The sequence below is a fragment of the Rhea pennata genome, chromosome Z, assembly GCF_028389875.1.
Source record: "Rhea pennata isolate bPtePen1 chromosome Z, bPtePen1.pri, whole genome shotgun sequence".
Classification (NCBI taxonomy): Eukaryota; Metazoa; Chordata; class Aves; order Rheiformes; family Rheidae; genus Rhea; species Rhea pennata.
In genome coordinates, this window is record NC_084702.1 from 40,189,667 (window position 1) to 40,202,585 (window position 12,919).

At 40.0% G+C, this 12,919-nt stretch overlaps 1 protein-coding gene across 3 annotated transcripts in view; it reads left to right on the plus strand.

Moving 5' to 3' along the window:
* SEMA6A (semaphorin 6A) overlaps positions 1–12,919 on the plus strand; it is a 116,122-nt gene that overhangs the window by 72,223 nt on the left and 30,980 nt on the right. For all 3 annotated transcript variants that reach the window (XM_062599142.1, XM_062599144.1, XM_062599143.1), the window contains exons 11-17: positions 1,955–2,086; positions 4,938–5,093; positions 6,900–7,076; positions 7,823–7,963; positions 8,070–8,150; positions 9,747–9,805; positions 11,613–11,633. In XM_062599142.1, the coding sequence (XP_062455126.1) occupies positions 1,955–2,086; positions 4,938–5,093; positions 6,900–7,076; positions 7,823–7,963; positions 8,070–8,150; positions 9,747–9,805; positions 11,613–11,633 (767 nt within the window). The remainder of the gene's footprint in view (positions 1–1,954; positions 2,087–4,937; positions 5,094–6,899; positions 7,077–7,822; positions 7,964–8,069; positions 8,151–9,746; positions 9,806–11,612; positions 11,634–12,919) is intronic.

Sequence of the window (12,919 nt, forward strand, 5' to 3'; positions counted from 1 at the left end):
GCAAATTAATTTAATAACAACAAGCAAACAGAGAATCAACATCAGAAAGCAGGCTGTATCATTGAGATTATCTCTGAATTGAGATTGTCATCCTGCTCTGCTAGTATTTCCTGTGGTGTGCCATGAGTAATCCTTTTTCTTATATCCTACCTTTTAAAATCTAAGTATTTTAAAATTAAGGTACTTTTTTTATAGGCTCTGTTTTTTTTGCAAGGTAGGGGAGATGAGAGGAAGGCACATAGACTTGGAGACTCCTCATTAACAGAGCTAGTTCTGGCATGGACAGATCTCCATTTCTCCTTCCACTGAGGAAGAGCTTAGAAAAATATCTCTGATCTTTGGAACAGGAAGTTTCCATTTGAATGAGCTGGAATAGAATCCTCAGTGCAACCTGAGATCACCCAGAGTGGGAGCTGGTCACGGGTTGTAGTCCAGTGGCTGATGGATTTTCTTGGAGGTGACCCTCAGTTCTCCACCTGTATAAGTTTATGACACTGTGGATCCACAAATTGATGTGCTCAATAGTCAGAGCTTTTGCGCTCTTCTCATACTCCCTACATCACTGTGGAGATGGATGTTGAGTCCATCCCTCAGTTCTTTTAGTCTTGTACAGTAAGCTTCAAACTTCTAGGGTTCTTCTTACTTTAAGGCTTAATTCAGCACAGTGCAATAACTTCTAGCTGAAGCAGAACTTGCGGTATCTTTCAGGATTAGGTCCTGTGTGTCCAAGATGTCCCTCAGTTAGCTGTTAATGGCCAAATATACTCCTAACCAACTTATATGTCAAGATACTTTTGGCTGCCTCCATTTAAAACTCTTGCTTTGCCCTATCATGTTAATGTAGAGGTCTGAACTAAGCCTCTGACCATATGAAAAAGACAGACTGTGGAGATTCAAGCAGGACTGTTACTGTCTGCCTACTTCTTGTTTCCCTCAATAATCAGCATTTTGAAATCTTTTCATATTTATACAATTATTTTCAAATCAATTTATATCCCCTTTGAGTTTATACTCTATAATGATATTATTGTTCCTACATTTTTTTCCTTTGGTGTATAATAACCTACTAGCTAAAAGCATGATTCAAAGTCTTAGCCAGATGGGTTCATACTGTTTATCTGATAAAATCAAGTGATGAAAGTCAGACATAAATACAGTAATTCATGTATTTAAAAAAAGAGAGAGAGAGAAATAAATAATTCATGCTTCCAAGTGACTGACCATGAGAAACCCTTAAGCCTTTCAGTAAGTATGTAGGTAATGGTATAATTATGTTTAGACAATGCTGCCATGTAGTTGCATGCAAATAATCAGAAAGTTGAAATTCATACTTTTGCTATCTAAAAACAAAATTGAATTTGCTTTTGTGAGCTCTTTACACCTCGTTGAGTTAAGCAAATTCCTGAGCATAGTTAACTCCTTTCCATTGTGAAAAGCTGATGGAGATCGGGCTGTGGGAGGAAGGGGTAATAATGTGCAAAGCCCAGGCTAATGGCACATTGCAGCATACTCCCAGTTTGATTAGCTCCAACCTCTGAACTGTCTGCAGAATATATTTTTGAGACATGGAAGGGGCTGTGAGAATTAATATTGGGAAAATGTGACTTACAGGAACTTAAAATTCCAAATAACATGCTCTAAATGAGATCGGCTATTACTCTTCCTGCATTACCAGTGGTATGCAGAGTTTCCCAGATTCTTACCCTTCTAGATTATTGTGATTACTTCTTTCTATAGAGACTTTGAAACAATTTGTGCTGGCAGGAACTGTCTGCTGATTGGTACTTTTCAGTCTTTGCTATGGGGCTGGCTTTTCCTGTCAATACTCAGAGGTTACAAAGTTCAGGATTGAGTAGCATGTGACAGGAAGACTTCTATACAGCATGTTTTTCACTCAAGATTTTATGCATAACTGCAGAATGAGTAACATTTTCTGGGAAATGTCACTTTGCAGCATCCCTGGCTCTGCAGTCTGTGCCTACGACATGCTAGACATTGCCAATGTATTTACTGGGAGATTCAAAGAACAAAAGTCTCCAGATTCCACATGGACACCAGTTCCTGATGAACGAGTGCCCAAGCCCAGGTATGTTGCATACACTTTGTTGCAATAGATTGCTCTGTTCCTGCACAGGGCACACAGCTTTTGACAATTTGAAAACTTTGTGAAGTACTGACAGAACTGAAAATATGTATTGTATCAGTGAAATAGAAATTGAATTGGATTTGGATTTAAGGTATATTGGTGCAAGTAAGATTTTTTTCACTTAAGTCAGCTCTCTGTAATGTAAATTAGGGCAGGATCAGATCCACTTGGTCAAAATAATTGATAATTTAAGAGTTGTATGAATTGCACACCTGTTGCAAATTGGTTCAGTAATAGATGTATTTGGTAGCAAAGCCTACTGCACCAGTTTGTTGTTTTGGGGTTAACTTGCAATTTATGTGCTACAGATGATGCAACGGGGTGGGGGGGAGCAGCCTTCTATCAAAAGGGAGATTTGCTTTGCCTAATTCCTGCTACAGGTTTTTCTCTTGCTTCTACTTTCCTCCTGTTTGTTTCTGACCCCTTTATTGCATTCTCTTTGTGTTCACTATAAGCAACCTTTTTATATAAGTTATTGCTGACAGTCATATATTAACCAGTTTATACCCAACAGCCAGATTTTTTTCTGAGAATATGATATAAATGTCTCAGTCAAGCTCTCCACTTTAATACATCGTTTACATTGTCTCTGATATCTTAAGGAGCTATTCAACAAGTCTAAAGCTCTGAGGTGGCAGCTGGACTTCTACCTAAGTGCAGTTTTGGCCCATCATGTTTCAGAGAGTTTCTGAGTCTGATATTTACCTGCTGTCTTTATTCTGAGATTATCAATCATGAGAAGAACCTTGAAGTAACTGGAAAATCTGTTAAATTCTATGTCTCTTCTCAGCCTGAGCCGTAGTAAGGCGCCTGCTAGCATTGTTCCTGGATTTTCTTCTACTTTTTGTAGTGTTCGAACAACTCACTGACATGATGGGCTGCCTTCGCAATACAAGGCTGCGCACAAGCTCCAAGACCATTCATTTGGAACTCATCTTCATATAGGGGATCTTACAGGGAAGGGGAAAAAGAATTGGTTTTTTTCAGTGGGAAGGGAGAAGAGAAAGTTGCAGTGCAAGTTTGTGGTCTGAGCCAATAGCAGGCTAACAGTTACTTTGGAAGATGGGATAATCTGCTTCTTGTAAGTCATTAGCAGATAACATGAGCTAAATTGATGAGTAATGTTTCATACAACATTTGGCCATCAGTCTGTGTAATAGAAGTAATTGCTACTTGTAGCTTATGTTGAAGTTCACAAGAGATGGGAGGAAAAGAACCCTTTGAAATAGGGTAGTTTTTATTTGGATATCTCAATTTAAGGCAGAAATGTTAATGCTTCTATCAATGCTAGTGTTTCTCAGAATCATACCAGAATCTTTCAGGGGCCTAGCTTCTCTCTCTTTATTTATTTATTTTTTTTTCCTGAGATAGATGACAAGGTTTACTCAGTTTAGTGTTTACTCGATTAAACCAATGGTGAGATTAAAACAGGGTTAATCCAATAATGTGATTAGGATTTAGAAAGAAATAGGATCAGATTTACAGAAATCTCAGGAACCACAGGAACAGAAGACATAGTCTGCTCCCTAGAATTCTCTGGGAATTTCACCTAATGAATCAGTGCCCTTGGAAGGACCTAGGAGACTGGTGATACCTTTAATTTCTCCTTCTCTTCCCTTATAGCTAATTGTATATGCAGTTAAAGAAAACCGAAGTATTTTGTATATGGAGAGGCAGAGCGCACAGTCTCTGTATGTAATGTCCACTGCAGAGTTGTGCAGAACCAAATTTAGTGACCCGGTTAGTCCTCTCCAGCCCTGTGTTATCCTGTGTTACCGTCCTACGTAACATTATGTAACCTAACGTTGGAATATTTATCTAAATCTGAGGAGTGGATGTGACAGGACTAGCATTACATTCTGTTCAAGGTAGCATTGCTCTGTAGATGTCAGTGGTTCTACTCACTTTAGAGCATGTGAAGATTGGACACTATGGCATATTTATGAGTGGATGGTCAGTCTTTCATCCTCCCATCTCCTTGTGGCTCAAAACCTGAAGAAGTACACTGATCTGAGAAAGGGAGTAAATTAACCTTTTGTTGGAGAAAGTAATCCAGAAAATTATAATGACAGAAGAAGAGCTCTGTTACTCCTTGTTTAGAGATCACCTGTCCATGCAGGAAGTTAAGCTGTCTAAGAATAGCAAGGCAGTTTTTAAAAATATAGTGTGTAAATCTGTACTGAAATTGTCCAAGAACAATTAAATAACATCTCAGTGCTACATCCTGTTCGTGCTACAGCACTGAGGTTCTCCCATCCAAATGGAAGAAGGGTGAAAACAATGTTTACGTGTGTGTTTGTTGGATTGTCTTCTCTGATGGTCCTTTTTTCTACTAGACAGTACTGAAAGCACTGCTATGTCAATCATTTTTTTAAAAAAATCCCCTGAATATTAGGGAGACTGCTTTTATTCCAGGAAACAGCAGTAAGATAGACAGGTTAAAAATCAGAAGGTATCTGTGCTGGTGAACTGTAAGGCCAAATATGTATATACAATAATTAGGTTCCAGAAGAGTAGATGAACTACAAACTCTGGGTCCAACTTCTGCTAAAGAAATGTCCGCGTGCTTTTAGTTGGCAACACATGGAAGTACTTCTAAGTGGAGGATAGAGCAGTATTTTAGGCTTCTCTGAGGGGCTGAGAAAGTCCCAAGAGATGCCTCAATCCTTCATTTAAGCCCTTCTAATCACTTCAGATTTCATAACAGGGCTTGGTTATAGGTGTTACAGAAGGGAGACTTGCATTTAGGTGTCAAATAAGTGTTCTGTCTTCCTACTCTTGTTTTATTTAGGCCAGGTTGCTGTGCTGGCTCTACATCACTAGAAAAATATGTAACCTCTAATGAGTTCCCGGATGATACTCTGAACTTCATCAAAACACATCCACTGATGGATGAGGCTGTACCTTCTATTGTCAATCGACCTTGGTTCCTCAGAACGATGGTCAGGTAAATACCTCCAAATGACTCTTCTCCTCATCATGACATGCTGTCAAGTTGTGCTAATAACCATACTTAGAATACTGTTAAGTTCTGTAAACGTCCCTGGTGTGCCGGGCCTAAATCCAACTAGGAAAGATGACAGTGCTGAGTAGATGCCATAGAAATCCCAGAGCAGCTTTCAAGATTGGAGAAAACCTCAGTCCTTTCCAACCACGCTGTTCTGAAACCGGATCTTGGAGGAAATAGAGAGCAGGGAAGGTTGCCCTGCCTGTTGGCCTATGGGTTAGTGTTTGAGACAGCTTTGTAGAAAACTTTGGGCAAAGATCAACAGATATCTCAGGGTACACAGGATACAAAGATGTCTGCCAGGATATGTTCACAGGATATGAAGATGTCTGTCGGGATATGTACTGGTATGTTTCACTGTTTACACAAGTGTGCAAGCAGAAATAATCACATAATCCCTATCCGTTCTATGGCAACGAGAGAAAAATAATAATGAAGAGATTTAAACAAAGACTCATAAATCAACAACCCTCAGACATGCCATCTCCTTCCTCTGAAAATATATTCCCACTCCTTTATAATGCTGTGGTCACTATACTGCTTGTTTACCTTCCAGTTGTGAATGAAATAATGTGACTAATTTTTGCTGCATTTTCCTCTCTCCCTCTGTACGAGGATAGAACTTTGTGCTTGGTCATGTTCAGCTGTAATAATAATCATGGTTTAGTTTTAATAATATACATTCTGTTAGGTGTTTATGTTAGGTAAGTCAGGTCGAGGAAACTTTCTTTGGGCTCTGAGCAAAAAGTGGTGATGTTTTGCTCTTATGGAAATTGATTCTGGGATTTTAAGCTAGCCCTGGACAAGCTGCTTCCCACTTGGGTGATCTTTAGCTTCCAGTTACCTTGTGTCAGAGACATTATTTGGGAGCAGATGGGCCTGGACTGGGACATCTTAAGATTGAAGCATAGACTGAAAACTTCATTCTGTACTTTATGGACTGCTGGTACAAAGAGGAAAGGTGAGGTGTTGCAAGGGCACAGTAAACCATGCAGCTGAGATGATGTGCTACCAGAGTATCGTAAGTGGAATTTCCAAAGAGCCAGTAGTAGTTTCAAGCTCAGGAATATTGTCTTGCTGTATTCTAGGTATGTATCTCTAGCCAAATGAGATGGCACCAAGCTTTGCAGAGAGCTTTCCTTTAATCATCAGTACCAGATCACCAGTACTTGTTTTCAAGCAGTTGTGTGATCCCAAGATTCAGTATCATCTCAGCACTGAACACACTCAGTGGCTGCTGTGTGAGGATTTTTTGTCAGATAAAATAACATTCAGCTCCTCAGTATTGCATTAGTACAGCTTTTCTTGCCAAATAGTTGACTATGGATCTGTTATCACTGTTGCTGCTTTTAATGTGACAGAGCTTGAAATTAAAAAGTTTCACTGCACCGATTTTCTTTTCCTGCCTGTAGAAGTCATCAGGCTTGTGCTTTGCTTTTGGTTGGAAGGATAATTGCTAAGTGGTTTCAGACTCTTAGCACCCCTTCTGCATTCTGCTTGAGGAGTGCTGCTGCAAACACTTCTGCAAGCTATTTCACGTATGGACATGCACACACATGAAAATTCCCCACCATTTGGGGAGCCCAGCTGGTACAGTCTGTTGACTTACGGTTATTCAACCAGAAAAAGTACTTAAATATGTTATGTGGTTGCTAGAAAGCTATCACAAAGTTATTTGAAGTAGAAAAAGGTGATATAATGAATAACAACCTAATCCTAGTGATGAATGCTGTGTTGTTATTCTAGGTACCGCCTGACCAAAATTGCAGTAGACGCTGCTGCTGGGCCATATCAGAACCACACTGTGGTTTTCTTGGGATCAGAGAAGGGAATCATCCTGAAGTTCTTGGCCCGGACAGGAAACAGCGGTTTCCTGAATGATAGCCTTTTCCTGGAGGAGATGAACATTTACAATCCTGAAAAGTGTGTATCTGATTCTTTGTACTCGTGTATCGGTGACTTTGATACTTCCGATTTCCCAGAGAGCAGGTTGTCCCATGAAAAGGGAAATGACTACAGAAACAGAGTGTTTTGAGTCGTTTCAAATGTTCATTGGCGGGGGGGATGTCTGGTTGTGAGTCTCTACATGGAAATAAAATATTTTTTATTCAATATGTGTAGAAAATAGACCATCCTACGCAGCAGTTGATGGATATTTAAAAGTGAAACTCATCAAAGAAAAGATTAATTTCCTAATCCTATTAAAAAAAAAAAAAAAAAAAAAAAAAAAGCTGATTCTTCTCCAACCAACTCACCAACCAGCAAGCCACTCTCCAAGGGAAATTTCCTGGATTTCAGCCTTCCTCAAATATGCCAAGGGAGGTTTTGAAGTGTGCCATAAACATGCAGACACTTCAGCTACTTTTGAGAGCTGGAGAAGAAAAAACACAAAAACTCAAGGGTCCTCAGAGAGCTTGTGCAGTCCCTTTCTACTACTTCTCGTTCCCCTGCCCCATGCCTTTTTAACACTTGCTTAAATATCTTTTTATCGGTATTTCTAATGCCTGTTGTGTATTCTTTATTCTTACCTTGATCAGTTCTCTTTTTCTCAGTTTTTGTTGTTGTTGTTGTTTGTTTGTTTGTTTCTCTCCAGCTTAAGGAATCATGACGTTGTCATCGAGTTTCCCAGCAGAACTCCTTTATAACATTATCTCGCTTTGTCAAACCAGGTGCAGTTACGACGGAGTGGAAGACAAGCGGATTATGGGTATGCAGCTTGACAGACAAAGCAGTGCCCTTTATGTTGCCTTCTCTACATGTGTCGTAAAGGTTCCCCTGGGACGTTGTGAGCGTCATGGCAAATGTAAAAAGTATGTGTTTTGTGGTAGCACTTGCCCTGTTGTCAGAAGCCGTGATGCCAGGTGTACAGAGCGCTAGAGAACTCAAGAATGCCTCCTTGTTTCCTTCTTTCCTAAGGGCCTGCATAGCGTCCAGAGACCCGTACTGTGGCTGGGTGAAGGAGAACGGGGCATGCACACAGCTGGTGCTTGGTGCTAAGTAAGTAATGGCTTTCACTGGATGGACTGTGAGACTCTAACAGTGGCGCCAGGCAGATTTGGACAGAGTTCTTTGAAACGTGGGGCTCTCAGGGAAGAAAAATGTGTGAAGTATTTGTTTCTGCCTTATTTGCATTCTCTGAAATTTCTTGGTGTTTTTTCATGCTCTCGGTTGGTAACTGTTGAAAGAGGAGGAAGAAGAAAATGAAAGAACCATGCTAAGGGCCACGTGTTGTTGAAAGGAGGGAACTGGATAAGTATGTCTGGACCAGCCCATGCTGGAGCCATCACAGCTGATTAAAGAGGCAATAGAATCTAAATTAGGTTACTGAAGCAGTTTGTCCACTGAAAACAAAACCAGTCCTTCTAATTTACTGTGCATTACTAAGAGGAATCACAAAGCACGGTAAGAGCTGAAAGCAGAGTCAGAGAAGCGCTGGATCTCCCTTTGCTTAACAGTAGAATTTATTTTTTTATAATAACAAAAGGCTCTGAGAGCTTGCTTAAATACAGTTACTAAAGCCTCCTTGTAGGGAACAGATCTACTTCAGAGCTCTCTTTTCTTGGCTGCATCTGACATGCCTCACACTCACCTGCTTTGAGGTATGGTTATATTTCCTCAAGACAGTAGTATAAGTGTGGTGTAAACAGCAGATAGTCTCAATAGCCCTACAGCAGCCCAGATTAACCATGCTTCTGTTTTGGTCTTCAGTAAACAGGATGGATGAGTTATCATTCATATGCTTGTGTGAGATTCTAAATTAAAAGAGCAAATTAAGATTGTTTTGTTAATGATCCAGTGTGGATATTATAGCTATATCTATATATGCATTATTACAAGTGTGGCTTGTTCCTGACAGAACATTTGGTAAAATAATGTTAAAGTCCATCTGCGCGTATACCAGTTTTTCTCAAAAAACTTACCAGCATTCTGAAAAGTATTTGAGGTTTTTTCCCACTTGCCATAGCAAGATTTTCATGATTTCTGTACCTTACTCACCAAAGTGGCTCCCGTATTTACCAATACATCCATGAAGACAGTGACAGCACAGCTTGCTGTGGTGCAGTCCACAGGTGAGCTAAGCAGGTAGCTCTCAATCCAGTGCATAGATTTTATGAAGGAAATCCAGAACAACTGTTAAGCTGGCTGGTGAGCTTCTAAATTATCCAACAGGAACAGACTTTAGGTGCCCTTCTGGAGTAGGTGGCAGTTGAACAGGAATTTTAAGAACTTAGAGTCCAGAACTGAGTGCCTATGAGAGTAATCAGGCCTCTCAGGGGTGTCAGCTAGAAAAGCCTGTAAGTATTTATAGATACAGTTTAAGTTCAGTGCTTTTGCAGTCTGGGCCTAGGGCCTTGCACTGAACTTAAGTTCAGTGCAGTACCTAAATATCCTTGAAAATGCAGGTTGCATCATAAGAAGCAAAAGAATAATTAGGAGATGACAAATAAATGCCTACGTTGCAATTTTTCAAGCTGTGTTTGGAAGTGGCCAGTTTCACTGTGTCTTCATTTCAGTTGTAGATCTGATAATTTATTTCTGGTAGTGTCTGTGACTGTTGTTATTCATACCATTATGTTTCTTTCTATTATTTAGACTGGCATTTGAACAGGACATAGAACATGGCAATACAGATGGCCTGGGTGACTGCCAAAGTAAGCAAGTTTTTACTCTCCATTTACTATGTGTTACAGAATCCTTCTGTGTGCCTCAAATCACCATTACCTGTCAGGTGGTGCCGTAGCAGTCTAAGGCACAATAGGGACATGAACTGTGGCTAAAGAAGCAGGTTCAAGAGGAACATTTGTTTAAACATGTTTAAAGAAAATATCCCAGTTGGTGTGATTTATACAAACACCGGACTTTATAATGGTTACGTGGTGAGAAAACCCTAGCTTTAGAGGATATTAATTACAGCAATGATACAATGGACTGAACATTCATTTTCTTTATCAGCCACAGTGGATGAGCTAGTGTGTTTATGCAGATGTGCAGAAAGGGCTTGGTTTCTTGTTGTAGATGGTGACTTGGACTGCACTTCCGTGCAAGACAGGGAGACAGTGAGAATACCTTTTTGGTTCAGGATCCAGAATCAAGAAGTGGGAAATACTTAATTTGTGGGCTTTTACTGGATTTTACACATAAGCTGAGGTTCAGAGTGAGACACTACTGATCCTACCAAAGGAACCTTAATGATAAAACCTAGACACTAACAAAGTGAGTGGGAAGCATCCTTTAAATAGTCACGTTTTGCACTGAGGTATTTACCTCACTTGCCCTGTATGCAAAAAAACTTTGCGTGCTGAATTCTGAGCCTTCAAGAATACCAACAGCTGTGTTAAGACGGCTCTGGTTCCAAATGTTCTTGCCAGGTTCAGTTTAATTCTGAGCCCCAAATATTATTTATAAACTTCATGACACCAAGAATCACATTCTTTTTGGTGTAATTTGCACTGGTGCCTGTAGATGCAATAAAAGGGCTGAAGCTGAAGAGATAATGTACTGTGGGTCATTACTTTGGGAATGGAGAGCAAAATAACAGAGGGCTAGAGAATGCCCCAGGATACAGTGCAGGCCAGCTTCTTTGGGGAGTGCTGGGGCCTTCCCATGCCTTACACATTCTTATTCAAGGGTTATTTATTATTGTGATCACTGTGTTTAAGGGAGTTCAAGGATTTCAGCCTCTACATTTCTCCATCTTAGCTATACTTCCCTCTGTTTTTTTACCCTAAGATAAGATTACTTGGGTAGTCTCTGGTTTTTGAATGGAGTGTACACATAGTCCCTCCTGTGCCTGTTGTAAAATGGGATAGCACAAAAATCAGGTCAGTACCCAGCTGGCACAATTTTGTCCTTTTCAGATATCAACTTAGTTCTGTTCTTCTTGGCCAAGACAGGAGTAGAGTGTACGTAATATCAGTTATATATGAAAGGAGAGTAGGAAATGATTCAGAAAGAGCAAGTTGTGCTCATGGAGAGAGATCCACTCCTGCGCAGGGAACAACAAAGCCAATACCCTGCCTAAATCCCTCTTAAGACCTGAATGATGCATTGAACCTTGGCATTGCGCAGGGGTAGATTTCACTCCATGCTAACCTGGCTGATCTTATTACTTCATGTGATCTTGTATCATGTGAGTTTTGTCCTCATTGACTCACGTTGTTGGCTGCATCACTTAATGTGCCTCGTGTTAAATTAGGACTTGATCTTGCAAAGAAAGCCATGTCAGGGAAAAAATGGTCTTCCAACTTGGTATCCCTTGCACAGGGCAAGTCATGAATACTTTAAGGTCAGACACTGTTTTCAGGTATGTCTGAATGTTGGTTTTGCCTGTGTCCTCAGGGTACTGATCACATACATATAAATATCAGCTGAAGCATAAAAGGTTACTAGCAGCAAACAGTTAACAAGAAAAAAAAAAGAGAGAAATAATGATTTTTCCCCTTGTTATTTTTCTTTCAGATTCCTTCGTAGCCCTGAATGGTAAGGAAGTTCTTAGTTTCATTATTTATTGTCAGCAAATCAATTCTGGAGGAATCATTTTTACTAAACTTTGAAGTATTTCCACACTTCTGTTTTATTTAATGTTTCTTCCTGATTTATTTTTTTCATAGACATTTCAACTGCTTCACCTGATCATGAAATGTCTTACAACACAGTGTATGGTCAGTTTATGGATGTTTTAAAAAATTCTCCCCAGATCTTTGTGTTAGCTAGTATTTCCTGTCCTTAAATAGTCATTACCCTTTTTTGTTTGTTTTTTCTAGTTTTTTGAGGGCCTGATTCACTAATTGCAAATAAGATTAAGATATACTTCTTGATTTTTCAATCCCTCTTTTCTTAGTCCTCCCTCAAAACTCAGTTGAATTAGTCATGTGTGGCCAATTTTAACAGCAGTCCAGCAAACATGATAAAGAACATGCTTCATGTGAACACTCAGGAGAACAACACTTAGGTATAGTGATACGTTTTACCTCTTCACTGGAAAAAAAGAAGATAGCACTTTGGATCGCACTCACAATTACTCCAGGCTGGTGTCTTTACTGCGACAGCAGCCAGTCACAGCTATCTCAGGGAAAGGAGCAGAACTGTCCCTGGGTTAAAGAAATAGATCTCATGAGGAAAATTGAGCTGTTGCCCATGTCAGCTGTGGCTGGATTATGCCTTGAATCCTAAAGGTTTCTCTCACTACTAGACTGAGTCATTTATGTCATCTGCACTTGCAATATCTTAATGCTTTGGTGGTGCTCTGGTCTGTGAGAACAAGGCGATTCACACAGCAGATTAAATGACCAGAGCTGAAGAGGAGCATTCCTGGTAGCCTAGAGAAGTAGTCTCCCTCCAGGCAACTGTTAATCTGCACTCACAGTGCAGATTTGCGCCACTTTGCTCTGTCTATTTGGAAGTGGATTGCACTAAAGTGTAAGTAGGCACTTGGAGTGCAGAATAAGTACATAAATGGGGAATTACTGCAGAATAAATAATTGCTTTAAATTCAAACCTAGAATTATGTTGCAATAGCTTCTCTTTTTAGACAGCCTGAACAAAGACAAGCACTCACAAACTGAGAGGATGTGTAGTAGTGCTCCCAGTGAAGTCAGTGGCAAATTTCTGTGTGGGATGGGAGCTTACTTCAGAGGTTTCTTTAAGGCAGTACAAGACTTAACAGTCCATCAAAGCTGGGGCAATTACCATATGTTTGGCTGAACATAACTAAATATAGGTTAGTGTGCAGTGGTGATGGTACACATTAGATTGATCCCTTCATC